The following is a 14,459-nucleotide window of genomic DNA, read 5'->3' on the forward strand; positions in this document are numbered from 1 at the left end:
TCAAAAAGGTACAATCCATCCTCGAATCACTTAAAATTCCATTAACTAATTATGAAGAAGAATTAAATGAATTAAAATTTAAATTCTCTTACTTAAGTGGTAGTCTCATGCAAACTCGCTTAGAGAATTCTAACCTAACTGACCAACTCAGCAGGGTGTCTTCAAAGAGTGAGGAGAGAAGGATGTGGATCAAGTTGAAGGAGGCAGAATTAGTTAAAGCTAGGTACAGAAGTTTTTATTTACAAAAAGACAATTTGAAAATTTGGAAACAGAGAAATGTTTTTTGTTTAATTGTTAAGCGTTTATACACTAATATAGCTCAATTGTATTTAAGCTGTGAGATAGGAAAGAAAATTCATAAGATGATCTTGCCATTTCTTGAATTCAAGGAAGATGAAGTAATAACAGAATGCGAATCAATAGTATCATCAGAAGCGACGTCCATGTCATACAAAATTGTTCTGGACAAAATAGAAACCTTCATAGATTCAAAAGAACACAAATGTATGTTAAAAAAACATTTTAGATGAAAATGATAAATTGAAAATCAAATCGGATACTATTCACTCATTTGATCAATCCAATGCCAAACTAACTTCTGAAAGTAAAATAGACTTAGATAACGCATCTGAATTTGATGAGATGAGTGAGATATCTGTAGAAGATATAGTTGATTGCTCTAAATTTACGAAGAGAGAAACTATGAATGAGAAACCATTAATCTCAGAAGATTCGGTTGAATTTGCTCGTCTAGAAAAGGATAAGGAAAAGAAGCTCAAAGAAAAAGTTGTGATTTATCAAAAGGTTCAAACCGTGGCAAATCAAGTATATGCAACTGAAGGAGTTACTCCTAGAAAAACCGCAGAACTAAGAGTCTTGGTAGAAAAAGATAATGCAGAAGGATGCGAAGATTTCTTCTGTTCCGCTCCCATAGATAATGCAGACGAAACTGTAGGCTTCTCTGAGTAGACCTCCTGGAGAGTTAAAGGAAGATACGTAGCTGAACCCTTAAATAAAACCTCGGGCTCTTACAAACCAAGTACGAGTGGAACCAAGGACATTCCTATAGAACAGAGAGAAGAACTGAAAGCTCCAATAAAAATAACCTAAACCCAAAGAGAGAAGCAAAAGGCAAGCTTCAATATGCACAAATCATAGAAGGAACTGGCTGAGCAAAAACGCTTAAGAAATCAAAGATATGCTAAGAACTTGAATGAGCGAAAGAGTTACTGGAATTCACAAAATTTCAACTATGTTCCTCCAAAGATGATCTCAAAGGACAAAGGAAAAGAAAAAGTAAAAGACGAATTCAGCCCAAGTTCTTACTATTCCAAGTCTAAGAACCGAAATCCACTTTCGGTCCTCAATCTAGTTTCGGTCCTCAATCTAGTTTCGGCTACAAAAAACCTCAAAGCAAAGCAACTTTCAAAGGAAAAGAAAAGCTAACAGCTGATACCAGGAATAATAATAAGCAATCATCAACTAATCCCAGGATTTAAAGGCCATCAAAAACTAACCAACGAATTCAAATTTAAACAAGATAAAACAAAAACTAAGGTATATACAATTAAAAGAAAAGATCAAACCACATTGATAAAAAGAACATACTTGGTTGATATTTCTACTGCAATTCATTCTTCTGTGAAAAACTCACAAGGACACAAACAACTTTGGGTTCCTAAATCTGCTTCAATTTGCAGGTAATGAGTGACGAGCAGTTCGACGAAGAATGGTACATAGACAATTCTTGCTCACGTCACATGACAGGAAGGAAGGAAGAACTAACAGAATTTCGTTCGCTGAAAAATGGTGGCTGTGTGAAATATGGGAATAACTCCTTTGGAACAATCAAGGGATATGGCATGATAACAAATGGTGACTTCACAATTCGAAAAGTGGATTACATAGAAGGTTTGCAACACAACCTCATTAGTGTGTCACAATTAGTTGTGGGCACAGGTTTAAAAGTATCATTCGATGATGAGGGATCAGAGATAATCGAGAAACAAACCAAGAAGGTTCTGTTGAAATCTGAACGTAAGGGAGAGATGTATTCGTTAAATCTCAATCCCATACGAGGAAAACCGGCAATATGCTTGCTAACAAAGGCAAATACAGATGATAGTTGGTTGTGGCATAGACGACTATCGCACCTGAACTTTAAAGACATTAATAAGTTGGTGGTTGGTGATCATGTTCGTGGACTTCCTCTTCTCAAATTTGACAAGGACCATCTGTTTGCAGCATGTGAAATGGGGAAACAAAGCAGAAAGAGCCACCCAACACGAATTAACACAAAGATAGCTGAAGCTCTTGAACTCTTGGACATCGAATTATGTGGACCTTCGGCTATTGAAAGCTTTGGTGGAAGTACATATATTCTTGTAAATGTAGATGAATTTTCGCGCTTCACTTGGGTTTTCTTTCTTAAACAGAAATCAAATGTAACTCCCGAGCTGAAAACATTCATTAAGCAAATAAAAGTACAGTTGAGGAAAACAGTAAGGAATATCAGAAGCGACAATGGTCTGGTATTCAAGAATAATGATTTTGATAGTTTTTGGCTGATAAGGGAATAACTCATAACTTTTCGGCACCTTATACACCACAACAGAATGGTATTGTTGAAAGACGAAACCGTTCTTTGTGTGAAGCAGCCAGAACCATCCTAAGTTTTTCTTCACTTCCATTATACTTCTGGGCTGATGCTGTTGCAACTGCGTGCTATACTCAAAATTGGTCCCTATTGAACAAGAGATTCTCAATTACTCCATATGATATTCTGAACAACAGAAAGCCGAATGTCAAGTTCTTCCACATTTTGGTTCAATGTGTTTCATTTTCAACTCGAAAGAGAACCGAAATAAGTTTGATATCAAAGCCGATGAAGGAATCTTTCTGGGTTACTCCCTAACGTCGAAAGCATACAGAGTATTGAATAAACGCTCAAAACGAATTGAAGAAACTTATTATGTCACCTTTGACGACAACTATATGAAGAAAGTCCAAAGAAAAGAAAGTGATTTGGGAGACATTTTTCCAGAATCAGGACAAGTCTCGGTTCCTATAGCCAACTTGTTTGAAGAATACATGCGCCTGTTTGATGAACTAGAAAAGGCAGCAACCTCAGAAGCGAAAGCCATAGATAACAAAGTTGAAAATCTTCATAAAATCATAGATGAAGCTGCTAAAGAGATGGAAAATGAACCTCCAACTACTAAGAGCAATCCACCATTACACGGGGAAAGTTCAACAACCATAGAAACAAACAAAGCATCTTTCGAGGGGGAGGATTCAGTTTCGTCTCCATCTCATAAAGGCTTTGGAAAAGAGGAAAGTTCGGCTCAAAATTCACCTATTGGTAGTACAAACGAGGAAGAGAACTCTACTCCCACAAGGATTGCAACCTTAAGTGCAGACACAGGTTATACTTCATCCGTCGAGGGGGAGAAAGAGGCCGACAACACAACTGATGAAGGCGAAGGTGACCTATCTGAAGCTGAAGTAGAAGTGAATGCTGAATTGGATCCAATATATGACCCAAATTATCCTCCATTAGTGAAATGGACCAGAGACCATCCCAAAGAACAAATAATTGGTGAAACATCTGAAAATGTTCTCACACGGTCTCAAATAAAGGCGAAACAAACTGCATTATTCTCAAAAGTTGAATTATGTATGTTTAATTCATTTGTTTCAAAGATCGAACCAAAAACTGTAAATGTTGCACTTGATCATTCAGATTGGGTCCAGGAAATGCAAGATGAGCTTCATGAATTTGAACGAAACCGAGTTTGGAGGTTGATTCCTACACCAAAGGATGCGTCTGTTGTTGGATTGAAGTGGGTTTTCAGAAATAAGTTGGATAAAGAAGGGAATGTCATTCGCAACAAGGCTCGGTTGGTGGTAAAAGGATATTGTCAAGAAGAAGGGATAGATTATGAAGAAACCTTCGCTCTGGTAGCTAGGTTGGAATGAGTAAGGATCTTCTTGGCATATGCAGCTCATAAAAACTTCGAAGTTTTCCACATGGATGTCAAATGTGCCTTCTTGAATGGAGAATTAGAAGAAACAATCTATGTTGAACAACCAAATGGGTTTGTAAATGAGAAATTCCCTGATCATTGCTATGTGCTAGATAAAGCAGTGTATGGATTAAAGCAAGCACCGAGAGCCTGGTATGAAACCTTAACTCGTTTTTCTGAAAATGTCAAAATTTAAGCAAGGTTCGGTTGACCCTACCTTCTTTCGAAAGAAAGAAGGCGAACATCTAATGATTGTTCAAATTTATGTTGATGATATCATCTTTGACTCTACGAATGCTAGCTTAACAACTAAATTTAGAAAGTTGATGGAGACTAAATTTGAAATGAGTGCAATGGGTCCAATTGATTTATTTCTTGGTTTAAACATTAGACAGGGAACAGAAGGTATAGTCATCAACCAGGAGGCTTATACTAAGACCTTGTTGACAAAATTCGGAATGACGAGCGACTCAAAAGTAAAGGTTCCAATGGCATTTGGAACTAAACTAACGCCATCTCTGGGAAAACCTGCTGTTGACATAACAAAATGTCGTCAAATGATAGGTTCACTTATGTATTTAACGGCTAGTAGACCAGACATTATGTTTTATGTGTGTTATTGTGCCAGGTTTCAAGCTAATCCAAGAGAACCTCACATGGTTGTTGTAAAGAACATATTCCATTACCTAAAGCGAACCCCTTCACTCGGTCTCTGGTACCCTGCAAGATCTGGATTATTCATTCAATCTTATTCTGATGCTGATCTAGGAGGATGTGGAGTGGACAGAAAGAGCACTACAGGTGGATACCAATTTCTTGATGGAAAACTTGTAAGCTAGCAGTCCAAGAAACAAACTTGTGTGTCATTATCCACAGCCGCAGCTGAGTATATTGATGCAGCCTCTTACACTTCTCAAGTAATCTGCATTCAAATCAACTGAGAGACTATGGGCTAAGCATGAAGAAGATACCTCTTTATTATGACTCAGAAAGTGCGATAAGTATTTGTCACAATCCGATGCAACATTCAAAGACTAAGCATATTGCACTTAGATTCCACTTCATTAAAGATCATGTTGAAGATGGGAACGTAGAAGTACACTTTGTTCGATCTAGTGATCAATTGGCCGATATATTCACTAAGGCATTACCTGAAGCACTCTTTAACAAAATCTTACAAGGCTTGGGTATGATGGAAGCAGACTCGGTACCAAATCCTCAATCTTATCACTAAAACTTAGACAAGCGAAATGGAGCGACCGCTCGGTCTATTTTGGCTCCTCAAATTTTTTTTTTGGAACCGAAATGCACCGATCGCTCAGTCTATTTCGGCTCCTCAATTTTTTTTTGGGAACCGAAATGCACCGATCAGTCGGTCTATTTCGATTCATTCCACTAAGATAAGGTTTCGGTTGTATTGTGATCCTGTTTCTTTTCTTGTCTTTAGATTGTTTAATGCTTATTTAAACCTTTTTCTTTTTCTGTTTTTATTCTTTTTCAGAAAACTTTAAAAATTCAAAAAATTTGTTTTTTTTTGTGTGTGTGGTATATTTATTTGTTCTTGCCTCATTTCAATCCCAAGGATACACGTAGAATATAAAATGGAGTTGGTACAGGTATGATGTGTATTTTATGAACTAGTTAAGGGTCCCTAGAAGCATGCTGCTGTATTTTGACTCAAGCCTCTACGACCTAGAGCAAGGCCTTAATGATTCGATCGATCCTATCGTTTCTTCCCAAACAGGCAATTCCTATTTACTCAGTCTAGAGCTACCTTACTCTTCTCATATGAGTTAAGAGTTTCACTGCTTTGTCATCCTATATAGCAGAAGGTACCTTCATTTCTTTCACCATCCTCAAATCATTCTCCATCTACTATCGGTTCACAATAGTAACCCTTGAGACTCTCAGTTCTTACCACTGAGGTTTATGGTTGCACAACATCTGTGTTTATGATCTTAGATACGTATATCATGTGCTGAGTGAAACCCAAAATTCAACACCCACAATTAATTAACGGTGAATTTCTATATTCAAGAACTTACTTGGTACCGAATGAAATCTCTTTTATTTGCGAGGTCTTTTATGAATTTGTCTATTACCAAGACTATTCTTCCGATAAAGATCCAGTTTTTTTTTTTTTTTTTTTTTTTTTTAATACACTCTTTTGTCATCACAAACAAACACCTGCCTACTTGTTCAACAGACCACATCGGTCTCACAAGTACTTCCTCCGAAACTCGGTCTTATTCTAATTATTGATGTTCGGTTGAAGATAAGCCACCATAAGCCTATGTAGTGAAAAGAAGCCTTTCAATGTTTATTAACAAACACTTGATCGTATTCTCAGGAATCCACACAAGCACTTTGAGTCTCTCTTGACTTCGAAGGAAGTGATTCTTGTCCGGAATCCTCTGTTTTTCATCTAATTGTCAGACATCACTCACAACCCATACACATTTGCTTTATTACTTTATCTTTTTTCACTCTAATGCACGAAATTTTTTTAATTTTCCTCATTCTATTGATGAGATGCTTGAGTATCTTTGTCATCTAGTGAATCAAGGGCAATTCAAGTTCCGATGGTACATTCTAATTCAAATGTAGATTGTTGAAATCTTTTAGGCGCGTGAATTTGAACGGTCGCTATACGCACACGTGTTGATGCCTACCTAGGAACATCCAACCTGTCAAATCGTGCTTTTTCAGGCTACTTTTTAGAGATAACGTCACAATCGTCACAATTTTCTCTCTCCTACCAACGATATAGAAAGATCTATATTTCGTAGTTGTGTCAATGATATTAAGGACATGTTGACCAACATACTTGGTGCTCATGATCCGATTCTAACTCTCACCATCCACAATCATCTCACAAGCAAACTGCTTCCCGCCCTTGCTATTCTTCATGAAATGAAAGGTGTTTCGGAGCCTTTTATTACTCCAAAACAAGGGGGATAGGGATCTCAAAAAGAAGTTATCACAAAAGAACAGAAGGATAATGTAGCTTCAGGTTCTGGCCCAACAGAAAAGCTGAAACAGATTTTACATGACAACGATAGTGATGATATAGATGAGACTATTGCTGATGCCCTGAAAAGAAAGAAAAGGGATAAAGAGTTAGATGAAAATTTGAAGATCACAAAGGAGGCTGAGGAAACAGAGTGACGAAATAAAGAAACCGAAGATATCATACAATGTAAGAAGGCTCTATTTCCTGAATGGACTCGGGATGTGTTGATCAGTCAAGCAATTGAATCACCGAGTATCTACTGGTTAGAACCGATTGCTTCGTTTGACTGCGACAATTCCAAGGACTCACAGTTTGATATGCCGATTACAAGGAAGGCATTTACTTTTCACTGTTTTGACACAACTGTTGAGGTTCCCTTTCCAAGTCCAAAGGTTGACCGAGAGCTTATCGAATGGTACTTAAAATATGGTCAACCTCAATATCTGACATGGAGTGCACAAAAGATTGTAACTGTCAATGTATTGAAGCCGACTCCAGCTGGCAAGTTTGTGAACGTCCATTTCAAGGTTAAACGAGGGACTACAAACTCTATTTCGTTCATATCACTGGCTGACCTTCCCAATCTCAATCCACACGATTGGATTTTTCTAGTCAACATTCTGCTCAATAATTCCAAGGAGTATGAACCGATTATAGAACATTTAAAAAGAATGTTGGGATCCTATATCCATGAAGTTGCAACAATGGATCAGGAGATAGCAAGAGTAATGAACAAGAAGCCGACGGTTAAGCCTACTCAAAAGCCTGGTGATGTGAACAAGATGAAGATTGGGCAAATTGACTCAACTCATTTAACTGTGATGTTTACGAAGGGTGATGCTCATAAGTTCTCGTTCACTTTGGTAGATAAACATCTGTTTTCTACTGACTGCTTGAAGCACATCATCAGTCTGATACATCAGTGCAAGCAGAACTCGGATGCTGATAAGAAAAATTTTACTGATATGCTTCAGTGGTATATCACCTTTCGGTACCATCTTTTAGCTATCATACCGAGAGTGTTCAAGACGGTGAAGAAGCCCTCGGTTCCTAAACAAAGTTGAAGTCTCGGTCCCAAACACGCAAAAGGGGAGATTGTTGGGGCTTATTGTGTTGCGTCTTAGGGCTTTTTGTATATATCCGGATTGGGCCTGTCCATCCGTGATCATCTCTTAGGGTTAGACTATATATATGAATGCACGTGTGCATTATGTTTTACACATCTTATTAATTACGATTGAGTTTTGCGTCTTCAAGCCATATTCTTGTTCACTTTACATACTTTCTTGTTTGCGCACTTAGAATCAATCGATCCTGATAGAACTTTGTTCTAACACAAGCCCTAGGGTTTAATTGCCAAGATCCCTAATTTGTCAAGTTCAAACTATTGTATCAAATATAGTTGAAAACAAAAACTAAAGGCACTGATACCACTAATGGGTTTTATACAAACAATCATACGTGTGCATGCAACTCTAATTTGGATATATGATTTCACTATTAGACATACAACAAAAGAACACAAATAGAAAACCCTAATATGCATCTAATAATTTCGAAAATCACATATGAAATATTAGATCACATACGTTTCTTGCCATATAGTAATAAAAACTCAAACTTGAAGATCCTTTCTTTTGAGAACAAGTACCACAATTGTAGTACCTCTAATGGCTCACAAACACACTAGGGCAAGAGGATGAATATAAGAGAGAGGAGAGACAGTGAATTGCTCCAAAAATCGGCTCTCCTATGGTTTCACAAGGGGTGGGACGAAATCAAGAGCCAAGGGGTCTATTTATACTTGAGGCCAGCTAGGGTTTTAAGGTGGAAACCCTAATTCCTTAGCTTAGGGCCTAAGCAAGTCCATGGACTCCCTTATCTTAAGGCTTGGACGAAAATACCTAGAACCACCTAGGAGTTTCGGCCCTCCCAAATAAGGGTGATCTAATGGTCCAAAAGCTCAACTATCAAATAATTACAAAACTACCCTTGCACTTTTAATCAATTCCTTTAATCCCAAAATTAATGCTAAATTAATTTCTGATTAAATACTACTTGATAATATGATTTCTGATTAATATATTATTCTTATAATATATTAATAAATCATATTTATGCCCGAATTTATCATTCAAAATAAAATCAGCCTCTCTCCAATAGTCATCCTGTCTAGTTGCTAGTGTGAAGGCAACCCAAAAAGACCATGCTACCATCAAATCAAGTACATACCAATTATAGTTATGGGCTTAGACACCTAATATAACAGTCTCCCACTTGGATATGTCTAGTAACCATAACTAGAAGTATGACTTCAGAATCTGATTAGCAATCGTAGCTCTTAAAAGCCGTTGTCGAACTCTGACCTAGTTAGTTGTGTGTCCTTAGATAAGGGATCATATAATCCTCCGTTCTACAAGATATCTTGTGGGAAAAGACATGGATCAAAATCATTCTCAATGTCCACCAGTTTGTTTCCGGATTTCTGATTTGTATGATAAGGAAAATAGTTGAACACATCAACTCAGTCCTTACCGGGCTCGCCACATAAATGAACACAAAATCATCGAGAGGACCAAGGTATTGCTTTTACCCATTGGGATAAAGGGAACGTATAAACTGTGACTTATATGCTTATACTATTTACTCATTAATCGTACACAACAATGCGTTCTATAAAATCAAGTCACTGATGCGTTTTACGCATTATCAATGCACAACCAACTCACAAACAACAACTCATATATCTCGGTTTAAAGATTATACGATATTATCGTCTCACAATCACTTATGATAGATTCCATGAAGTGATTCAAATGATCGTGAGTTTAATGCAATACTCAAATACTATTTCAGGAGTACTCATGAACGTTGTAGCAAACTTTTACTATGTCAACAATCTACAAACCAATTCATGAAAACCTTACTTCATAACTTACTTCAAAAGTATGAACGACCGTGGATAATTTGAACAATCCAATTATTCGGGAAGTAACACATGCAAAGTGAAACACAAGATAAACAATTGACAAAAGATAGTATACTTTACTCATAAATAAATCTTCCATTAATTAATCATCAAATGTCAATTACATTTATATTGTTACAAGTTTCTAACTATCTATCTAATCACTAAAACTATTATTGTCCATCAGGCCAATATTCCTTGCATGCTGAACATGCTTAATCCTACTCATACCCTTTGTGAGGGGATCCACTGGATTCTCTTCTCACGATACCCTCTTGACCACGAGGAGTCCTTCTTTTACCCAATGTCCGATGAAATGATATTTTCTGTCGATATGTTGGGATCTTCCATGATCCCTCGGTTCCTTGGTTAAGGCAACCGCTCCTTCGTTATCACATAAAATCTCCTTAGGCTCCTTTATGGATGGTACAACTCCAAGGTCTCCAATGAATTTCTTCAACCATATAGCCCCCTTTGACGCTTCGCTTGTAGCAATGTACTCTGATTCACACATTAATTCCGCCACGGTCTGCTGCTTGGAACTTTTCCAAGTCATTGCTCCTCCATTTAGGGTAAACACCCAGCCCGACTGAGATCGGAAGTTAGCTCTGTCGGTCAGAAAGTTGGTGTCACTATACCCTGTCGCTCTCAAGTCTTCACTTCCACCAAGTAAAAGGACCTAGCCCTTAGTCCTTCATAGATACTTAAGAATGTTTTTAAATGCTATCCAGTGAGCTCTACCCGGGTTCCCTTGGTATCGACTTACCATACTTAATACAAAAGCCACATCAGGGCGAGTATATGTCATTGCGTACACGATCGAGCCAACGGCAGTAACATATGCCACTCGACTCATTTCCGCTATCTCGGCATCGGTACTCGGACTTTGAGACTTACTCAACTTGGTATTGCTCTGGATCGGTAACTCCCCTTTCTTTGAATTCTCCATGCTAAAATGTTTTAACACCTTGTCCAAGTAAGTACTTTGACTAAGTCCAATTAGTCTTTTACTCCTATTTCTCAAAATCCTTATCCTTAGGATATAAGTAGGTTCCCATATATCCTTCATAGTGAAACACTTCCGAAGCCAGTACTTAACCTCCTACAAGGTTGAGACGTCGTTTCCTATGAGAATTATATCATCGACATAAAAAACTAGAAGGCTAACTATACTCCCACCAGCTTTGCCATACAACAGGACTCATCCTTACTCCTAGAGAAACTAAACTCTTTGACTTTCTCATCAAAGCAAAGATTCCATCTATGAGATGCTTGCTTCAATCCATAAATGGATTTCTCAAGCTTGCACACTCTATTAGGGTATTTAGCGTCCATAAAACCTTCTGGATGACACATGTAAACATCTTCATCCAGCTTCCCATTAAGCAAAGCGGTTTTGACATCCATCTGCAAAATTTCAAAATCATGAAACATAACGATTGCTAACATAACCGTAATAGACTTGATATTGCCCAATGGTGAGAATGTCTCATCATAGTCAACCCATGGGGTTTGAGTAAAGCCCTTTGCAACCAACCGTGCCTTGCAAGATACAAGGGTTTGAGTAAAGCCCTCCACAACCAATAACAATTTTGGGAGAGGGCAATTTTGGTTCCGTAGTATGTGGCAGACGAGGAGATGAAGAAGGTGAGGTATCACGAGATGTTAAGGAGCAATATTTGTCAGTTTGTGATCTGATCCATTTGCAAGACACTGGATGATAGGATAGCTAGAGCCCAAGTGAGGGAGCTTGATATATATTGAGATGGACAGGAAGAGAAAGTCGGATCAGGCTCAGGTTTCGGGGGGATCGGGTAAGAGGCCCAACGTTCAGGATTCGAGATTAAGAGGCCAGCAAGGCCAGAGCCATTATGGGATGTACGATAAGATGCGTGAGGGACGGTGCAGGGTGGATGGTTTGGGTTGCTTGAAGTGTGGCCGAATGGGTAATTATAGCAAGGATTGTGCTGCTACCACCACCATACAAGATCTGATCTGATTTGCTTTCATTGCAATCAGAGGGGCCACAAGAAGGACCAATGTATGAGTTTGGCTGCAGCAGGGCCAGTGTCAGTACCCGTTCCTGCGACTTTGGATCGTCGACAGCTGCCAGGGCAAGGCGGATGCACCTGCAGTAAGGAGCAGGGCTTTCCAGTTGACGTTTCAGGAGGCTTGCATGGCACCAGATGTGGTGACAGGTATGTATCTTATCCTTATCTCTTTATTTATATTGATTTGATACTTATATTTATGTGTTTTATTTTAGGATCGTTCCTTGTGAACGGTATTTTTGCTTGGTATTGTCTGATTAGGGGGCTACCTGATCCTTTGTATCGCTTGTGCTTAGCAACAGGTTTGCTAGAGCTCCGAGGGAGCTGGATTGACCATTATATGCCAAGATCGTTGATGATAGATGTTTTCAAGTTGCGAGGGTTCATCGAGGTTGCACTCTTCAATTGTTCATTGAGGAGTATTCAACTGATTTGGTTCGCATTCCTTTGCATGGGAAAAATGTTATTATAGGTATGGATTGGTGAGCTCTAATAGGGCGGTGATCGATTATGAGCAGCAATTAGTTCGGATTCGAACCACAAGTGGGGGAGAGTTAGTGGTTCAGGGATATAGAGTTCAGAGTAGGGCAATGTTGTGTCCAGCAGCGACGGCCAGATGCTATATTCATTAGGGTTGTTCAGTATTTTTTGCTTATGTTATAGATACCCGGGATAAGGGTAAGGCGACCGTGGATGATGTGTCGATTGTACGGGATTATCCTAATGTGTTTCCAGAAAATTTTCCTAGGGTGCCTCCAGAGAGGCAGGTTGAGTTTAGGATTTATTTGGTTCCTGGTGCGGCTCCGATAGCCAAAGCACCATATCGGTTGGCTCCTCCCGAGATGTAGGTGTTGTCTACACAGCTGTAGGATTTGTTAGACAAGGGATTCATTTGGCTGAGCAGTTCGCCTTGGGGAGTGCTGATCTTGTTTGTGAATAAGAACGATGGGTCCCATCGTATGTTCATTGACTATCGAGAGCTGGATAAGGTAACGGTGAGGAACCATTATCCACTCCCAAGGATTGATGATCTATTTGACTAGCTTCAGGGTGCATATTGGTTCTCCAAGATTGATTTACAATCGGGTTATCATCAGATGAGGGTTAGGTATAAGGATGTGAAAAAGAAAACCTTCTGGAGTCGTTATGGTCATTAAGAGTTCGTGGTGATGCCTTTTGGGATCACCAATACCCCAGCAGAGTTAATGGATCTCATGAATCGCGTATGCAGGCCAATGCTGGATCAGTCTGTGATTGTATTTATTGATGATATCTTGGTCTATTCTAAGACCCATGAGCAGCAAAAGGAGCATTTAAGGGAAGTGTTAGAGACGTTGAGGAAGGAGAGACTTTTCACAAAGTTTTCCAAGTGTGAGTTTTGGCTACGTGAGGAAAAATTTTTACGGCACCTTCTCAACCAAAATGGTATTCTGGTCGATCCGGCCATGGTCGAGGCTGTGATGCGGTGGGAGGTTTCGAGGTCTCCATCTGAGATTTAGACTTTCCTTGGTATAGCAGGTTATTATCGTTGGTTTATCCATGATTTCTCCAAGATAGCTATTCCTTTGACTCGGTTGACAAAGAAGTCGGTTACATTTCGCTAGGGGCCTGAGCAGCAAACAACTTTTGAGATCTTTAGATAGTGGTTATGCGAGGCACTGGTTTTGACCCTGCCGGAGGGTGTTGAGGACTTTGTGGTTTACTGTGATGAATCGATCATTGGTTTGGGAGGAGTATTGATGCAGAGGGGTCGCATGATCGCCTACACTTTGAGGCAGCTGAAGCCTCATGAGGAGAATTATCTGACACATGATTTGGAGCTAGGGGTCGTGGTTTTCGCCCTCAAGATTTGGCGACATTACCTCTATGAGTTCCTTTGTACTATTTATACGGATCACAAGAGCCTGAGGTACTTGATGGATAAGCTAAATCTGAATATGAGGCATCACCGATGGTTGGATGTTAATTGTGAGATCCTTTATCACCCGGGGAAGGCCAATTTGGTTGTTCATGCTCTCAGTCGCAAGGCGGTTGCGGCTCCGATCAGGGGTTTGTGTTTGAGGATGACCATGATTACCCTGCTTTTGCAGCGGATTCGTGAGGCTCAGGTCGAGGCTATGAAGGAAGAGCACCGGAAGAGTGACCCTATTATGGGTCAGGTGGCTTCCTTCGATTATGATAGTCCTGGGTTGTTGACTCTTCATCGGCGTGTTTCGGTTCCATAATGGGGTGGTGTGCGTCAGGTTCTGATGTTGGAGGCACACAAGTTTGGCTTCTCCGTTCATCCAGGGGCGATGAAGATATATAGGGATCTTCGTCCTGATTATTGGTGTCCTTGCATGAAGCGAGATGTGGCTTGGTATGTGGAGCGGTGCCTGACTTGTAAGAAAGTTAAGGCCGAA

At 39.3% G+C, this 14,459-nt stretch overlaps 1 protein-coding gene across 1 annotated transcript; it reads left to right on the plus strand.

Annotated features, from left to right (window-relative positions):
• Positions 1–2,994: 2,994 nt before the first annotated feature.
• On the plus strand, positions 2,995–7,193 carry LOC145095701 (uncharacterized). The gene is made up of 3 exons (XM_079033537.1): positions 2,995–3,615; positions 3,703–3,879; positions 6,987–7,193. Exons 1-3 carry the CDS (start codon positions 2,995–2,997, stop codon positions 7,191–7,193), a joined length of 1,005 nt encoding a protein of 334 aa, XP_078889663.1.
• The last annotated feature ends 7,266 nt before the right edge of the window (positions 7,194–14,459 follow it).

Source organism: Lactuca serriola, chromosome 3 (assembly GCF_051521515.1).
Source record: "Lactuca serriola cultivar US96UC23 chromosome 3, Lser_US96UC23_V15, whole genome shotgun sequence".
NCBI lineage: Eukaryota > Viridiplantae > Streptophyta > Magnoliopsida > Asterales > Asteraceae > Lactuca > Lactuca serriola.